We start from the raw sequence: 17966 nt of genomic DNA, 5'->3' as shown, positions 1-17966 counted from the left end.
TATCAGAAATTCGCGACATACTGCAACTGCTTATCGTTTTGAGGTTCATTACAGTACACCTCGAACTGTTCACGAACTCTTCCATCTGGAAAACTGCATTTATGTGGTATGCACTTCCTGAGAACGTATTTCCAAATGGATTCGATCTCCAGAGATTCAAATCCAATGTAAATCGCTACTTTCGCACAGGTACCACTGTGAGAGCGCCTGAAGGACTTTCCTGTATTGTTTGGCTGAATTGCAGGATGAGCAACGAATACTTTGTATCATATCAGATTTTTTTATACTCAGGAGAGCTTCAATGATATGAAGCAATACAATAATTTCGTATCTTCTTGTGGAAATTCTATTCTCTTGTTATACATTCAGTTGAATAATTTGATTAATTCAGAAATCGATTGTATACGTTATATTTGTTCATGAAATTTGCGATTTATTAAAGTACCGGATACATGTAGTCGTGCGAAACTCCAAAAGGATACACTCCAGAAGACTTAGGGGATAATAACAGGGTTAATCCCAGCTTACCACAGAGTAGATTATCCTTGCCAAACTATTTGTTTGGAAATGCTGCCGTGATTTTATCATGAACCCATGTTGATTCTAGATGTTTGGATTTTGAATACATGACCTCCGCAGTGGTGATTCAGTTGAAATAGTTATTCAAAGTAGAACATCGCCCGGTCTATAACCATTCCACAAAATTGTACCTGTAATACTGGTTCATTTTTGTCAAGGAGTCCTAGAATATTTCAGACTATAGAATGTACTGAGTGAACTGAAAGAAGCATAATTTTTAAGAATGTTCGAAGTAAAAAGTTGTTCGGAAGTAAATTTTCTTTTCTGTACTTCCATGTTCATGTGCAACTAGTTATTCCGTGTAATCCAATATTCATGCGATAGTAATTGTTTTGGGGAGGATTTCTTACCATGGAGAGGCAAAAAGCCTTTCACCTCCTAAAAAATATAGAAATAATAAAAATTCGTGTTTTTCTGCGAGTACTGTGGATGGAGATGTCCTGAATGTTGAATCATCTGGTCAAACCTTGAACATTAAATCAACTTGGAACTGTCACATTGATCATATATCAAGTGAAAAATCTTCAATTTTTTTTATTTCACTCAAAATAACCTACTGCTCTCTTTCACTCTTCTATCAGTTACGGTGTCGTTCGTCCTCTGGGAAAACTCTTCAGGGACTGCAAATATAAGGTGTCCCTGTATTTTCCTTGTTGAATAGTATAACATTATTTAGTGAAGCCTTACGAAACGACCCTGTAATGTTATTTCGAGTACAGAGACTACGCAGGCTACGAAAATGTATTGAGAGAAAAGGGGGTCATATGGAGCAGTTTTTGGAGAAGATTTTTCATTTCTGTTTCCTCTTGAGGCTTGCAATTGATAGACACATCATGACTTTTCGTTGAGTTAACGTGTTGGCATTATGAAAATCCGTTTTGAACATTTCATCTACCATTTCTGTTTTCATTCAAAATTGAACTTTTAGAATGATGATAAGACAGTTCAAGTTGAATGTCATAGAAAAAAGTGCATTTTTATCAAAAATCGTTGCTCCTATCGATTTTCCACACGAATAGTTTCATTCAGAGAATTGTGTAAGTAATCCAATTTTGTTGAGAAATATTGAAATATATCTGTCGTTTCAAAGTTTTGGGGTTTGGACCCTGGGGGGTTTTCAGTTCCTGACTTTGTAGCAAAACAACTGACTCCTGCATGGAAGCTCATCAAAGCAATTCATTTGTATGGTTAATCACCAAAATTTGGTTGATTTTAACTATTTACTTGAAGAGTTATCAAAGAACATTTCTCATTTTGAAACATTGAGGGCCTGTAACTTGGTAACGAAGAATTTCAGGAACAAAATTTATATGAAGTACTGATGATATTTTGACCCCATATATACATTACCGAAAGGAGAAGAGAAATTCCAGTGACACCCTGCATTTTCAGGGTTCGAAAGAAGGCTATACTTAGGCTTCATTAGGCTCATTCTTATCATGGAGGATTCTAATTATGGAAGTAACGAATGAATTATATTCTCTATTCCAACACATCATTCCAACACCTCCCCATCACCTTCCCATAGGCACCGCTCGAATAGCGTCTTAAGAATTTTTCTGTAGTGCTTCAGTTTCATCTATGAAAAAAATGAAGTTTTTCCTCCTGGGAAAATTAAAATCATATCGCAGAGCAACAAAAGGTTCTTCAAAACATTATGAAACGAATAGCACTGGGGATTATACCCACAGAGAATAGTTTTGTACCGGTTTCAAACAACGTCCAATTCAACAACAACTCATCTTTTTACAGAAAATGTCGTATAAATTTATAGCCACACGGTCATTTGTATCTTTCTCATATAAATACACTCGACTGCTTTTCACTTTATAAAGCTGCCACAGATCTACATTCATCATAACGTTTACCATTCACCAGAGAAAAACTTGTTGTGTAGATAAGCTTTTTTATTCATCTATTTGGAACTTGTTGGAGTGCATTCACAGAGAGATATTAATGAACTTTTTGCACCTACACAAGAATGTTGTGGTATAGTTTTCATTTCATTGAAATATGGGTTCGAATTATTGAAAATTTTGTAATGAGTAGAAAACTGTTTTTTGAAAATGATAATTTTCTACTTGTTTTCGTAACATACTATTCATTTCAATTAGTAAGTTACATATATTGTTGATGCACTTTAGAAAAAAACTAGTATATTTGAAGTGTCGTTTTTTTAAGTTTACAAAAGTTTCATCATATGTATAACAGAGAAATATATAGATGTATTTTTCATAAAATTCCATTTAAATGCAGTGGTATGAGTGCAAATTATGTACTTCGCCATGTATCACTAGATAAATAATAATAATAATAATCGTGATTATTATTTACAACAATTGATGACACAAGTCATAAACAAAATATTCCATCTATTGAAAATAAAAGGACGAGTTCAAATCCTTCATAGGTGTATCTGTGATTCACTAGTTCTTCCAATCGATCTCAAACCGTCTTCACAAATTCCAAGAAAAAAATTCCACATTTCTGCAATCCATATACAGGGTGTAACTGAATAAGTGTTAAACATTCAAGGAGGTGATTCCTCATCGAAAAAAAAAAGAATCTTTCATATAAAGAAACTTCATTGGAGCATCCCCTGTTAAGATACAGCCCCTTAAAGGGGGTACATAAAATTTGTATAACAATTTTTTTCACAAGCACTGGAAAAGTAACAATATTTAAATTAACCTGACGTTTTATACTATCAAAAAGACATTTAGCCAGTAATTCATTTGTTTTACTCCATGGTTCCAGCATCCAATTGCAAAATTTAGAACGGTTCGGAAAGTCCCGCGGTAACAGTACCTGTACTCAATGCAGATGGTAAGGGTATAAGAGTTGTTCCTTTAAAATTCGAAATACCTTCATATGATCAACATTCAGCTGGAAAGCAATCTTTCTAGCACTGGTAGTCGGTTGTTCTTCAATCAAATTGAGCTGTGGTATTCGTATTTCTCGATGGCGACCACAATCCTGCGTTGTTTTGTCGAATGAACCATATACTCGTAATCTTTGATGAAGTCGAGCAAATATTCTATGTGAAGAATGCTGCCGTTGAGGATACATTTCAGCATATCTTCTAGAAGCTTCTAACCAATTCCTCTGCGACAGACTGTAAACGTAATGCATCTCAGCCATTTCCTCATTTGTATATGCCATTTTAAGAACAAATGAATTATTAAAGTAACAAATTAAGAACAGAACAACAACACACAATTAGTATTAATTCAATTTCGAAAATTGACAAACTGACAGCGTCATACTAATTCAATTGTCACTATCGCTAATAGCGACCTACTAAATAGATTAGTTTCGTATTTTCGCATTTATGACGATGTATCTCTGTAGTTGTTCGTAAAATAATTTTTTGCTGCAAACTGGTTTATTTTGGGCAAAAAACCCAGGAGATGTTTTTTGTTCAGAATGAAACAGACTATCGAAAATAAATTTTCAATGGTGAACAAATGATAAGACAAAAAGTTACATTGGAAATAAATTTTAGGGGTTGCGTTTTCCACCCCTTACAGCCATGGGGTAAACCAAATAAATTTCTGTATAATTGTCTTTCCGGTAGTTCAAAACGTCAGGTCGAATTCAATATTGTAACTTTTTTAGTGCTTGAGAACGCATGAATGTTTGGGTTTTGAGGTTCCTCCTAAGGCCTTTGACCGTTGTAGCATTAGGGTTTGCTGGCCATCTTCAACAGCAGCAGGAGGTTGCATATCCTGATGAGGATCTAGAAGTGATTTCGAATTGGGTTGAAACCAGCCAGGTTCAATTCAATTCAACAAAAATCTGGTTATCAGTTTTCTCTAAGAAGATAAACGTCTCCGAACCGGATATAATAATGTCAGGTCAGACAATTTTTCTTTCTGTTCCGATAAGTTTGTTGGAGGTTAAAATATGTCTTAGCACCATCAAGCCGCTGGAATTGCAAAGGCTGCTTCCAAAAGCTTGGAACACTGTTTCGAACCGGTACACACCTCAGCAACTTTTGATGCTTCATAAAACTCAGATCAGACCTTCTTTGGAGTATGGTTCTCATGTATGGAGCCCTGCTTCTGAATGTAACCTGAAGTTACTAAATTTCATCCAGAAAAGAGCTATTTGCCTGATTGGAGACGCGAACATCACGTGCAAGTTTGATAGCCTGGAAGACAGGTTGGAGATTTGTTTATCTTTCATAGATACTTCCACGGGAAGTGTTCACGTGACTTGGCACATTCAATTTCACCAGTGAAAATTATATATTTCAGGAAATGCACCATTGGCAATTTTATTTCCATAGATTCATTTTTTTATATATATTTGTTTATTCTTGAAGTCGAGTTGAAAAACAGCTATAGCTGACACTTCGCACATTCGTCATAAGGTTATCTGTAAATAATTTCGTAACAGAAGAAAGAAGTTTCTGTCCTGAATTTCCAGAGCTGTGACTAATGAGGTTTTGCATATGGCTAGGGCGGAAATAATCTAAACCACCAGCAGAACCAGAACGAGAAGATTTAATTGCCTCCGATACTTCATGTTCTGAAAATTGGAACACCGGAAACTCTGAAAAATCATGTGGTGGTTGCGAATCCAGAGAATGTGTGAAGGAATCTGATCGAGGGTGTTTCGATCGGAGAACTGAAAGTGTAGATTCATCGTATTCGACCAACGTATCACTTGAGCTTAAGATTCTGATAGCTGACCTAATGTCACCATCAGCTATTCTACTCAAAACAAGCTTAGATAAGTTTTGGATACATATCCTTCAATCGATCTGAGATGGAAAGACATTTGTTTCGGAATTAGGAAGTTTGATGTTTTTCTTCAAAAGAGATGCGGGAGAAGATCTACGGAAGTCCTTGGCATGTGGGATGGAGAACAAATTATAAGGAAAAGTCAACAAGTTTTCCCAGCTTGAGTTTTTATGTAAACATTCATCTATAATTTCGCACAGAGCAAAGGCAGAGCAATTGTAATATAATTGTAATATAAATGTAAATACAAATATCCTTCAAGATATCCTTCATCTCTTGTGATAAATAAAGTTGATTATTATTATTATTATTTCTCCTTTCTAATTCTCTCTTCTTTTTTTCTAGGCATTCCGTCCATGAGAGACACCCTAACGAACCCTGTCCACGTTTACGAAGGAGACGATGCCCTTATAACATGTGTAGTGAAAAACATAGGACAGAACACCGTCATGTGGAAAAAGGAAGACAAAGAGAGATACAGTACAAGAGTGTTGACAGCAGGAGAAAGTCGCGTGACGGCCGACAGGCGATACGGGGTGTTGCACGATTCAGGTGAATATTACCTTTTTTTATATAAGTCTAGTTCAGAAGTTGAATATGGTGAAACATATAGATAATGGTCGGATATTATGTGTGACGACTCATTTGATCTGGAGTAGTATCTAGAAAAATATGCTTAAACAAACATGTTTGTCGTTTTTCGCTATTCGTTCACTCTTAGCATGATGAATAAGGCAAATATGATAATTTACTTTCAAAGAAACGTCATTTATTGATTCAATCTGCAACCGATGCAATTGTTTATTTTGAAACAACTCTATTTTTCTTCTCGTAATTCATATCTTTTTCAATTTTTTGCAATTCTCATGTTCCTAACTAATTATTTATTATTATTATATCTGTGAACCGAAAATCTGAATCACAGTTAAATATAACAAAAAAATGAAATTTCTGTGATAAGTTGAGATAATTTCACAACACAATGTAGACAAAAAAAATAAAAGGCTGCGTATACATCGCGCGTTACAGCGCGCGTCAGATAAATCATAGCACAGGTATGCTAAAAGAACTAATAGTTTCAGTTTTGTCAAAACCTTCGATATTTCTGTCTCACAGTATTACTCTTTAGGACTACTGCACATTCGGGTTAGCTGTCCTTGTTCATCTTTTACTGCCTGAACCACTGTGCCTGCTGACGAGTGAATTGGCATGGGATGTGGAGGTTGAGCAAATCAGCCATCGGATACCTGCTTCCACGTAGCCCTGCTGAATACGGGAATAACAGAATAACTTTTGGTTCTGTTATTCCCTAACTAAATGCCATTCCAACGATGGTTTAATCCTGAAGTGTGTGTATCCGTGCCAAGAGGATGAATGACACTGAGACAGCTGTCTCTACGAACCTTCGAGATACCAGGCGCCCTTTTGTCGTAGCATCGCCTTGTCACGGTAATGCGGGTCTCTGCCGTGATTGACCTTCTTTCCCTAGCTACTCGTGGGACTTTCATGGACAGAGTAAACTACAGAGAAGATGTATGTCGAGATTATGACTCCAACTCACCTCCCTGTGAATTTAGATCAGGAGCGAGTCTACAGAGGAGATGGATGTCGAGTTTACGACTCCAACTGACCTCCCTGTGGATTTAGTTCAGGAGCGAGAACTGCGGTGTACGCAGAATCCGTCTCAGGTGAGGCAACACACCCCCCATAAGCAGGTTAGCAAACGTTTGCACTCAAGTGATGATTCACCAAAACCAGAGGCTAAAAAGGCCTGCACGGTTGAATCTAAGGCATCGTCAGGTGTAGCTAACGTGCAAAATTCCTTGTATGGGAAGGTTGTGGTGGGTATCAAGGTGGGAATCTTGCACTTCAAGTATCTGACCTGAAAGACTACTCACCATACAAACCTAACCTAACCCAACCTAACTGCACATTCATAAATTATCCGACATGAGTGGATGTCAGCGTTTGACATTTCATACACTAGTTTGAATGGTTGACAATGTGTCATGGTGAATTTCATTAGTTGTAACGTAAAATTTGAACACTTCAGAAACGTTGGGATAATTTTGTTAACCTGGGTATAGATCCCTCAGAGAGAATCGAAATGACCTTACTAAATCAACAAGTAACGCGGTAGATATTTGGAATAAACATATTTACTAGGGTAAGGAAGGTTGCATACCGTATGCTAATTCAAAGATTTAATTGATTTAAATATTGCAATTCAAATTTGCGCATGTCCCGACTAACAGAACGGTAAAGAGATCGAGAACGAAGGAGTCGAGAAGATTAGCTGGTACAAAATTTTTCGTTGGTTTATCAAAAGAAGCGAAATCACATTCCTGTACCTGTTGATATGTAAAGGAATTTTGGAGGTTGTTCTGGGAAGAAGGTAGGTTGCATCCTTATCCGTTTTGACAATTATATCGTTGAATCAAAAGTTAAATTCAATTCTTATTTTTGTATATCTGTCAGGCCTCCATACCTTATCATATCAATAACGCCGTTTTTACATAGAAATTGGTAACACGGAGATTACTATCAATCACAATAAGTCATTGGTGCAGTTGGATAGGAAATGATGAATAAATAATTTTCACCTTGGAATTCAATCAGTTGGATCCTAAGGTCAGACCGAATCTATTTTTTATTTCATATGGAAATTGTGCAAGGACGTAGGGCATATATCCCTTCCTGGATTATTTAACCTTCCCTCCCTGATTTTGCAAAAGGCGAGCTGTGGATTAGAAAAGATAATCCTAACAAATATTTAGTTCCCACATATACGTACTATTATTGTGACCCTTGGGGTCGTTCGAAAGAAAATAAGTGTTAATTTTGAAGTGTAAGCCAAGGGTAACGTTACTCCGGGTACCGATATTTTTTATATATTAATTATTAATATACAATTTAACATTTATTGTGGCAATAAACCCGCCTTCTCCGAAAGTCCGTGAAAGTGTTTTTTTATATTTCCCAGTTTAGAGAAAACAAGCTGGGTGGCGCCCATAAAAACAAAAAAAGAAACTAAAAGAATTCTGAATTAGAAAACGGATTTTTCATGACATTTTCCTAGACTTACTCACGACCCAGTCACCAGACGAGAGCAACCGGAGCATAAGTATCCCAAGAATTCGAAAATAACGAGATATAGTTCCATTAGATAAAAAAACCGTTTCGATTGTTAGTATCCACAATCTATCCGCTTCACCGGTTTTGCGGGAGAGAACCGTTTGACGGGAGTTGGCCATTTTTCGCTTGATCATGAGTTTCCATATAAACGCATATCTCTACGCTAGCTCGGCTGAATACATTTTTGAACAACATGTATGCGGTTTCTTTGAATTTCCTCCTGAACCAATGTTCCTCCCTGTGTATGATGCTCAGTATAATTATTATTTTCAGCTATTCTTTTCAATTTTGTTTTCATTTTTGTATTGGTTCTTCAAGGGATTTCAAATAATTTTATATATTACTAGTACTATGTTGCTGTATCGCTGCTGTTCCCATGTTTTGACAGAATCAGAATCAACGAACTTAGGCGAGCGCAGCGTTATAGAACAGTGCTTTCAAAAAATTGTTCTACAGCACCATCTAGTGGCGAGTTACAGAAAAGTTGAAAGCCTAGAAACCTTCTCTATGAAAAATTTCTTATACATGTCAAGTTTCATCACGATCGGTTGAGCGATGTAGAAGTTTATCACTTACCAACCAACCAAAAAACATCCATTTTATAAACGTTGAACTGGAAGACATTTCGAGAGGACTGACGACTCCCTACGCCAGTAACCAGGCTGGATGTCGACGGATTTGACGAGATCGTCAGTGCGGAACACCGCGTTTGAAACGATATTTCAAATGGATTGTTTTTCGATAACCTAAATAATCTCCTCCCAGTTCATACAGTATCTAGCGTATCACATTTCTTTGCTTTCTGAAATACAGACCAAAACCACTAATATTTTATTTCCAGCAGCTGTTACCGCCTACCGCGATCAACACAACTAAATAATTTTTCATTTCAGATAACTCCCAAATGCTGTTAACATACTATGAATTGTCATCCAAATCATGTCTGCTATAAACTTTCCCTATAAACGTCCAATTCCAAATTGCAATAGGCAATTTCCCAATCTGTTACACGCATTCGATTATTATTTGTTCAAAAATCCAATCATGTTCCGATCAGCAGCGACGAATAGCCAATATTCGTATTTTCTGTTGTTCTGACCTATATGTGAATTACGAGTCAGCTGGTTGAAAGTTTGAAAATGATAAAAATAATACTGCCAACTCTGACAGTGGGAGTCATAATGGAGATATGTTCAACGTTTGTTTGAAGGTGATTGACAATATATAAATTGATTTGAAATTCCTGAAACAACCAAAATAAAAGAATTAAAAATAAATAGCTGTAAATTACAATGATATCAAGCAAAAAGAACCTGAAATAAATTTATAGTGAAATAAAATACCTACAAGTTAAAAAAAATGAAACATTTGAACGAAAATTAAAAATAAATGAATACAAAATGAAAATATAGATAGAAAAACAAAAGTTAAGACATTTCAAGTCGAATTAGTTCACGACGTTTCGTTTGTTATTATCGTCTTCGGGTGATGACTGGACTGATTCCTCCAAGAGATGACTATTTATGGGTCGTTCGAGTTTATTCACTTATCCCCGCTTTCCATTTTTCCTCTTCACTGGTTCAGTGGGAGATGACCTTTTGGCGGGAGTTGGACATTTTTCGCTTGATGATGGGTTTCCATATGTTGCGTATTTCTACGCTGGCTTGGCTGAATACGTTGTTGGACAACATGTATGCGGCTTCCTTGACTATGCATGATGGGGCTATGCATAAAAAACATATCCCTTCTGACGCCCAAAGGAACTTCCTCCAGCAGTACTGGATGCACTTCTCTTAAAAATTGAACGTATGCCTAACCATTTAATCGAGGAGGTAGAAAATGAGGCCCAATTAAATCATCTGGAATAACTCCGAGCCACACGTTAAGAGAAAACTGTTCTTGATGGTTAGTTTCGACAATAGCGTGAGGGTTTTCATTAGCCCATATGTGTTAATTATGAAAATTAATAATCTTGTCCCGAAAAAAACTACATTCGTTTGTGAATTCTATCGTCTTCAGAAAGTCACAATTTCTTCTAATCATTTCCAGCATCCAATTGCAAAATTCAAGACGGATCGGAAAGTCTTGCGGTAACAGTGCCTGTACTCGTTGCAGATGGTAAGGGTATAAGAGTTGTTTCTTAAAAATTCGAAATATCGTCATATGATCAACATTTAGCTGGAAAGCAATCTTTCTATTACTGGTAGTAGGTTGTTCTTCAATCAAATTAGGTACTGCTTCCTCAAGCTGTGGTGTTCGTACTTTTCGATGGCGACCACAATCCTGCATTCTTTTGTCTAATGAACCATATTCTCGTAATCGTTGATGAAGTCGAGCAGTCGAGCTGCCGTTGAGGATACATTTCAGCATATCTTCTAGAAGCTTCTAACCCATTCCCCTGCGACAGACCGTAAACGTAATGCATATCAGTCATTTCCTCATTTGTGTATGCCGTTTTAATACAAGTGAATTATTGAAGTAACAAATTAAGAACATAACAACAACACACAATTAATATTGATTCAATTTCTAAAATTCACAAACTGACAGCGGCATACCAATTTAATTGTGACTATCGCTAATAGCGATCTACTAGATAGATTAGTTTCGTATTTTCGCATTTATAACGATGTATCTATGTAGTTGTTGGTAAAATATTTTTTTCCTGCGAACTGGTTTATTTTCTGTAAAAAACCCAGGAGTTATTTTTTGTTTAGAATGAAACAGGCTATCGGAAATGAATTTTACAATGGTAAACAAATAATAAGACAAAAAGTTACATAGGAAATAAATTTTAGGGGTTGCGTTTTCCACCCCTCACAACCATGTGGTAAACCAAATGAATTTCTGGCTAATTGTCTTTTTAAGGGGTTGTACCTTAACAAGGGATGCTCCAATGAAATTTCTGTATATGAAAGATCCTATCTTTTTTCGACGAGGAATCACCTCCTTGAATGTTTCACACTTATTTAGTTACACCCTGTAGAGTAGAAAATCGCATTGGCGACCGGAGATTTCTATCGCGATAGAGTGGCATTTTGATCTAGGAAGGTATTCATTCAGTCGGGATCAAATTAAATAACGGGGCAATAGTATAAACACAAAATAATAAATCTGTTTCTATCTGACGTTTTACTGGGGAAAATAGTAACTTCGTTACAGTGGAAGTAATTCTGAGTCCAATTCATGAAATGTTGCCGTCGATTTGTGACACGGTTCATCGTCTTGTTGAAACAGCACTTTTTTGCAAAAAGGACTCTTTTCCAAAAACTCGTACTTCATACGTTCCAATAACGATATCTTATAGTCGCTGTTGATGATTCTGCCATTTTCAAGATGGTCAATGGATTTTATACCATGCGCATTCCATAATACCGATAACATGAACTTGTCAGCCGACTGTTGTGTCTTTGCACCTTCTGGTCGGTCATCACGTGTAGTCCGCTAAGATGACGATCGTTTTGATTACGGTATGGACACATTATTTCAGATTTTATATGGTGGAACAGCTTCAAACACTGCTTAGAATCACCACTTCGTTGTGGTTTTTGTACTATTATGAGCTTGGGCAGCACCCACTTTAAACGTAGCTTTCGCATACCCAAATATTCATGCCCGATATGTCCAACACGTTCCTTTGATATCTTCAGAGTCTCAGCTATCTCAATCAACTTCATTTTGCGGTCATCCAAAATAGTTTTGTGGATTTGTTTGATGTTTTCGTAGGTAACAGCCTCTTTGGGCGTTAACAGCGTGCATTGTCCTCGGTGATCATTTGATCTCGTTGAAACTCAGCAAGTCACTTCTCAACGCTCAATTTTCCTAGTGTGAAGTCCGAATAATGTTCATCAAGTCAAGCTTTGGCTCCATCAGTATTTTTTTTTGCCGAACAGCAATGTTTCAGTTAAACTAACAGAAAATGTTCTATCCCACAAAATAATAGTCCGACAGCTGTGAAATTTGTACAGGTATGTTTTGCAGGTCAAGGTCAATCAAAAATAATATGGATTGAATACTAGTAGCGCCATCTGTATGTTAGCCTTCGAATTTTTCAGCCCACCTTATATGTGTCCAGACTCATGATACGAAAGAAAAGAAATATATCGACTATGTAAAGTACCACATTTGAACTTTCCCCAATTATTCACTCTCATCACTCTCATGGAAAACCTGTACACCAATCTGAATGACAGAGAATCTGCGGCGGCCATGTTTTGTGACCTAACCAAAGTCTTCGATTGTGTAGACCACATGCTGCTTCTTCGCAAGCTGGAAGTTTACGGATTTAGAGGATCGGCATTACTTTGGTTTGAGACGTACCTTTCTCATCGGCGGCAGAATGTTCTATTAGATGGAATTTCATCAGAGGAACGCTTCATTGACAGTGGGGTTCCACAAGGTTCCGTTTTGGGACCAGTGTTGTTTCTCATTTATGTCAATGACTTGGTCCATGTTAACATAAGTGGTAAATTCACATGTTTCGCTGACGACATCACTATCCTCAGGCATAGCAATACATCCTCCAATTTACTTGATCAAATCATCGTCGACATAAGAACGGTTAAAGAGTGGCGTGATTCCAATCTCTTATCATTGAACATCGATAAAACAACGGTGATCACGTTTAGATGTAACATAGGGGAAGTACACTTGGAAAATGTAAAAATTGAAAAATTGGAGAAAAACAAATTTTTAGGGCTCTTCATTGATGAAAATCTTAAATCTGATTTCCATGTCGACTACTTATGTAAAAGACTAGCAGCAGGATGTCATGCAGTGAGAGTTGTTGCAAGAGAGTTGGACACTACTATCACAAGATCAGTTTATTTTGCACAAATTGAATCCTATTTACGTTATGGAATTTGTTTCTGGGGAAATTGTGCAAAATTTCGTTTCAATATGGTATTCTCTCTACAAAAAAGAGCCATCAAATATTTATGCAAGGCTAGCTACAGGGATTCATGCCGCCCATTATTTGTGAAGCAAAAAATTCTGACCTTAGTATGTCTTTTTATTTTGGAAACAGTGTGTCTCATCCACAAAAAATATAAAAATCAATTTGGGAACACCGCAACTCATAGTACACGTCAGTCTTACTCCGTTTCCCTTCCCACACCTTCTCTAGCCCTTACACAAAATTCTCTTATTTTCAATAGCAAGAAGTTATTTAAACCTTCCCATTAATTTAAGTCGAATATATAATGGAAAGAAATTCAGAAAGAAAGTGAAAGAATACCTTGTTGGGAGGCTCTATTATAGTGTGGACGAATTCTACCAAGGCTCTATCGAATAATTCACATGTAGCTGTGTGTAAACAAGTTATTGAAACCAACACAAAATGGCTATCAATGTTCATTATGTAGAATTATATATTTAGGTTTACTTAATATTCATAAATTCATGTACTTATATTTGTAGCTGTTCAGCTGGACTTAATATTGTTCTGTCCATATACTCTGCTCCGGTGTTTAAGCATTATTTTATAGTTTATATTTGTTAATTGTCCCTTATACATGTTTTACTTTACTAGACTTTGCCAATAACATGTTTATATCTTGGGTAATGAAGCATATTTTGATTTGATTTGATTTGATCCCAAACATATTTTATCACCACTCGTTTAAATGGTATAGAAACGATTTTACAGGTCACTGGCTTTTTTGATTGACTACAACTTCTATAATTGTCCAGGATAAAGTCGTTTCCAATAAACCGTTTTCCTCAGGAATTACCAGTTAACGGAATAGGGGTTCAACAAGAACTTTTCTTGTGAATGTATACGCACAAAACTTCATTCGAAAAGTTTTAGTAATGTGCCTTCGGTGCCGCGTTCCAATAACTGAGGAATTTATATTGCGTTCTACTTATCCCTCAAGTGATCTTCGAATTCCGTGGTCTTTTACTTTATTGAATAATCCATGGGATCTTTAATTACATTTTTCTCTGAATATCTTATGAAATAGGACATGAGAAATTCGAAGGAATGGAGGGATTTTATTGTTTCACCGGAGATATTGGTTGGAGATTATTCCAAACCATGTTGTTTCATTTTCTCGTGGACTCGTGAATAGTTTGATTTTAAACTGTATTTTGGTCTAAAAATTTTCACGATCTTCAGAGTGATAACACTATTTTTAGAATGCACGTATGTGTGAATGACAATATGTGAATTTGTTATTTTCATTCTAATTCAAACGATGTGTTCTGCCTCAACAACTCAACTCAAGGTTCGTGATAGTTTTAAACCTCAGAAAATCATTGAAACTTGCTTTTCTGCTTATGATGTTTAATTTCCTCCTCAGAGAGTTCCACTACGAAGGTTTATTCATGTTTTCTCGTTTTTTCATGGTTGTTATTGACCCTTTTTACTAATATCGTCCATACTAACAATTTTGAACCGTACAGCTGGTGAAAGGGACTCTTATAGGAAGTTGATGATACATGTTTGTCATACTCATCAGTTTCCTCAATGACTATGAGAAAACCCAAAATATTTTTTTAAGTCGATTCTATTTCATTGTCAAATATCAATGATTTATATTCTCTTGTGAAGGTTATTATTAAGCTTTTTTCAACATTAATTTTGAAATTGTTGTTGCGGTATCATTATAATATAATTATAATATTTCTTTGAATTTTGTAGTGATATAAAATATCAGGAATTATTTTTTCGTTAAAAAGACATATTGAAGACATTATACAGGGTGAGCCATCGAAAAATTGACATGAAGGTTTTGGATATTTGAAAATCCTAAAAAACGCTCAGACATGTCGATTTTAATTGGGAAGAGGACAGTTTTTTCCCTGATTTACGGCGTCGTCACTTCAACCTTGGATCAGAGGGGTGAGCAACCCATGGAATTTTAATAGGGAACTGGGGGCGACTCGCATATCGTTCAAAAGAACTTAGAATTCTGTAAACAAAGGTGTACATTTTTTTCATTTGGACGAACCATAATAAATTTAGAGTTGAAGTTACTTACTTCATTCTCATATTAGCATATGCTCAAAATGGGCACCTCAATTTTCCACGCAATAATAGAGATTCTGCTGGAAACGTTCTCGAATATTGTGGAGCATTTCTGAAGTAATTTGGCGACATTCATTTGTGATTCGTTGCCGTAAATCTTCGAGTGATGCAAGAGGAATACAGTGAATTCTGCTTTCCAAATGACCCCACAAAAAGAAATCTAACGGCGAAAGGTCTGGTGATTATGGTGGCCATTCGATATTGCCCCGCCTCCCAATCCAGTGATTCAGAAAAGTCTGACCCAAATACTGCAGAACAGGCAGAGCATTGTGCGGAGGTGCCCGTTCTTAGAGTTATTTTTTTGAAATTGAATGTTTCCTTCCTTTCTTTGTAAGATTCCCACATTTTTTTTTGATCAAGATGGAGTAGTAGTAAACCAAAAACTTTCATTACAATATCATTTTGCGTCACTCTCAACTTTTTGGAAATATTTTTTCCAAATGTCTCCCTACCATTACTAACTTCATCTTCCTAGGTTCGAAGTTATCTCCCCAAAATTATACGAGAGGTATCTCATATAACGGGCTGAGTTTTTCAAACTGGATATCAAGCAGTTTCACGGAGCAAGTGTAAAAAAAGATTAGTTTTTCAGTTCTCTGTTTGCTTCTCTTTCTTCTATACATGAACAAATCAATATCATACAAGATTCAAAATTCCTTGAAAACAAACGAACATAACATTATTGAATATTAGAGGATCGCCGTCCAGTGACGGAGGAGGTTGAGGGAAAGAAAAAGTTGAGTGAATGTACGCCAAAATTCATGTCACTTGTAGCTCTTCATCTGATCGAAATAGAAGAATTCTTCAACCGGAACCAAAGTCAAGATTTATTAAAAAACAATCTTTGATTTTTCAAGTTTCCATTTCCTCAAATCCAACTTTTTCAATCAGTCATATCATACCTCAGTTGTGAGTGTGCATTTTCAATGAGAAGGTTGTCGAATATTTCTGCTATCGATTTCTATCTATTGTATCGAAATGGATTGTAATTTTATAATTTTTCGTCTGTTGACCCATCTTTCAAAACTCCATACTATAGAAACCAATTTCACAATTTCCAATTCAAATAAGTTCATGAAAACAGAATCCACAGTATATATTTTGAAGCAGCTCTATACAGAATACAAATATATTTTTCAAGTAATATTACTCGAGTTTCACCGCCAAAGAGAAATGAAAGAAAATGCATTTACATTTGGAAGGAATAAAAATGGATGCATGTAGATCAGGAACATACACTTCAATATCTTTTATATTGTCGGATGTATGGAAGGAGTGAGAATATCCATTTTCAAACAAAGAATTTTTTCCGTGAAGAAATTTAAATACATAAAAATGCGTTGCATATTTCCATTAACTTTCTCCCTTTCATCGAATTCAAAGATTCAGATGGAAAATTGCTAGAGAAATATCTGCAAGTGATTCCGAAGGGGGTATTATTTCTCGAAATGTCTGATTAAGGTGTGAGAATTTTTTTAAATGTTTTTGGAAATTTCACCACTGGTTGCAAAATGAGACTTGAAGCAGGCTGAATCAAAATCCTGAGTACTGATACTTTTCCATTGGACACTTTTCCTTCGAAGTAGAATGTGCTTTTTTACGAAATCCAAATAGAGCTATTCAAAATTTCTCACATCCCATGGAAAATTCATTTATTCTCAACAGAGTAACTTCTCAATATCTCCATCTTGAAAAATTAATCCGTGTTGAAAAGTTTATAAATACCAATACCATTCATGAAATAAAATTTCATGAAAACTGACTTGAATAAAAAATACTTTTCTATTCAGTCGTTATGAAATTGAATCAGATATCATTTACAGGATTGCTAAAAAATATTATTATAAATCATGCCCTAAAGAAACTAACGCCGGCCGCCACTGGTAGCCATAAACCAATTATAACGTAGCTAAGAGCGTGCGAATGTAATATGTTCGCTGCCGCTCTAGATGTAGTGAGAATAATGCTTTCGACTCCCAGGGAATTTTCTACCAACTCATATAAACGCTAGCCACGAGCATATCATTACAGTCAAGTGAAAGGTATAGTGCGGTACGCGAAGCGATCTAGTGAGGCGATAGATATTCGAATAATAGTGGAAATGTTTGTTATATTTGAAGTGAAATGAAGTTGAGTTTGAATATTGTCCATTGTAGTCAATTATTGGTCAACCCACGGGGAAAAACCTAACAATATCGTGAATAAAAGAGCTAAAATTTCACTTACACGGAACAATTCCATCCAGCGGTGGACATCTAATAATTTGGAATAAGACACCTGCCGAGATGCCTCTTTAGCATCAATCTGGATGACATTACAATATAAAGCACTCAATTTATTCATTAAATCACGACTTCATGTCATTAATGACTTAAATCTACTCATGTCATCGATGACAGTACGCTGGTTTTCTATTTCGCCATCTATATACAAAATAATGTGGGAATCTTTCAAAGGAAAGAAGAAATGCAAAA

The 17966-nt window shown here is 36.0% G+C and overlaps 1 protein-coding gene across 4 annotated transcripts in view; it reads left to right on the top strand.

The window, feature by feature from the left end:
- LOC111507244 (Ig-like and fibronectin type-III domain-containing protein 2) overlaps positions 1 to 17966 on the top strand; it is a 507957-nt gene that overhangs the window by 441653 nt on the left and 48338 nt on the right. For all 4 annotated transcript variants that reach the window (XM_074178771.1, XM_074178772.1, XM_074178769.1 and 1 more), the window contains one exon: positions 5673 to 5879. In XM_074178771.1, coding sequence (XP_074034872.1) covers positions 5673 to 5879 — 207 coding nt within the window. The remainder of the gene's footprint in view (positions 1 to 5672; positions 5880 to 17966) is intronic.

The sequence above is a fragment of the Leptinotarsa decemlineata genome, unplaced genomic scaffold (assembly GCF_025532065.1).
Source record: "Leptinotarsa decemlineata unplaced genomic scaffold, Ldec_3_MD MMD2_tig00004307_RagTag_RagTag, whole genome shotgun sequence".
NCBI lineage: Eukaryota > Metazoa > Arthropoda > Insecta > Coleoptera > Chrysomelidae > Leptinotarsa > Leptinotarsa decemlineata.
This window is presented reverse-complemented; position numbering and strand designations above follow the sequence as displayed.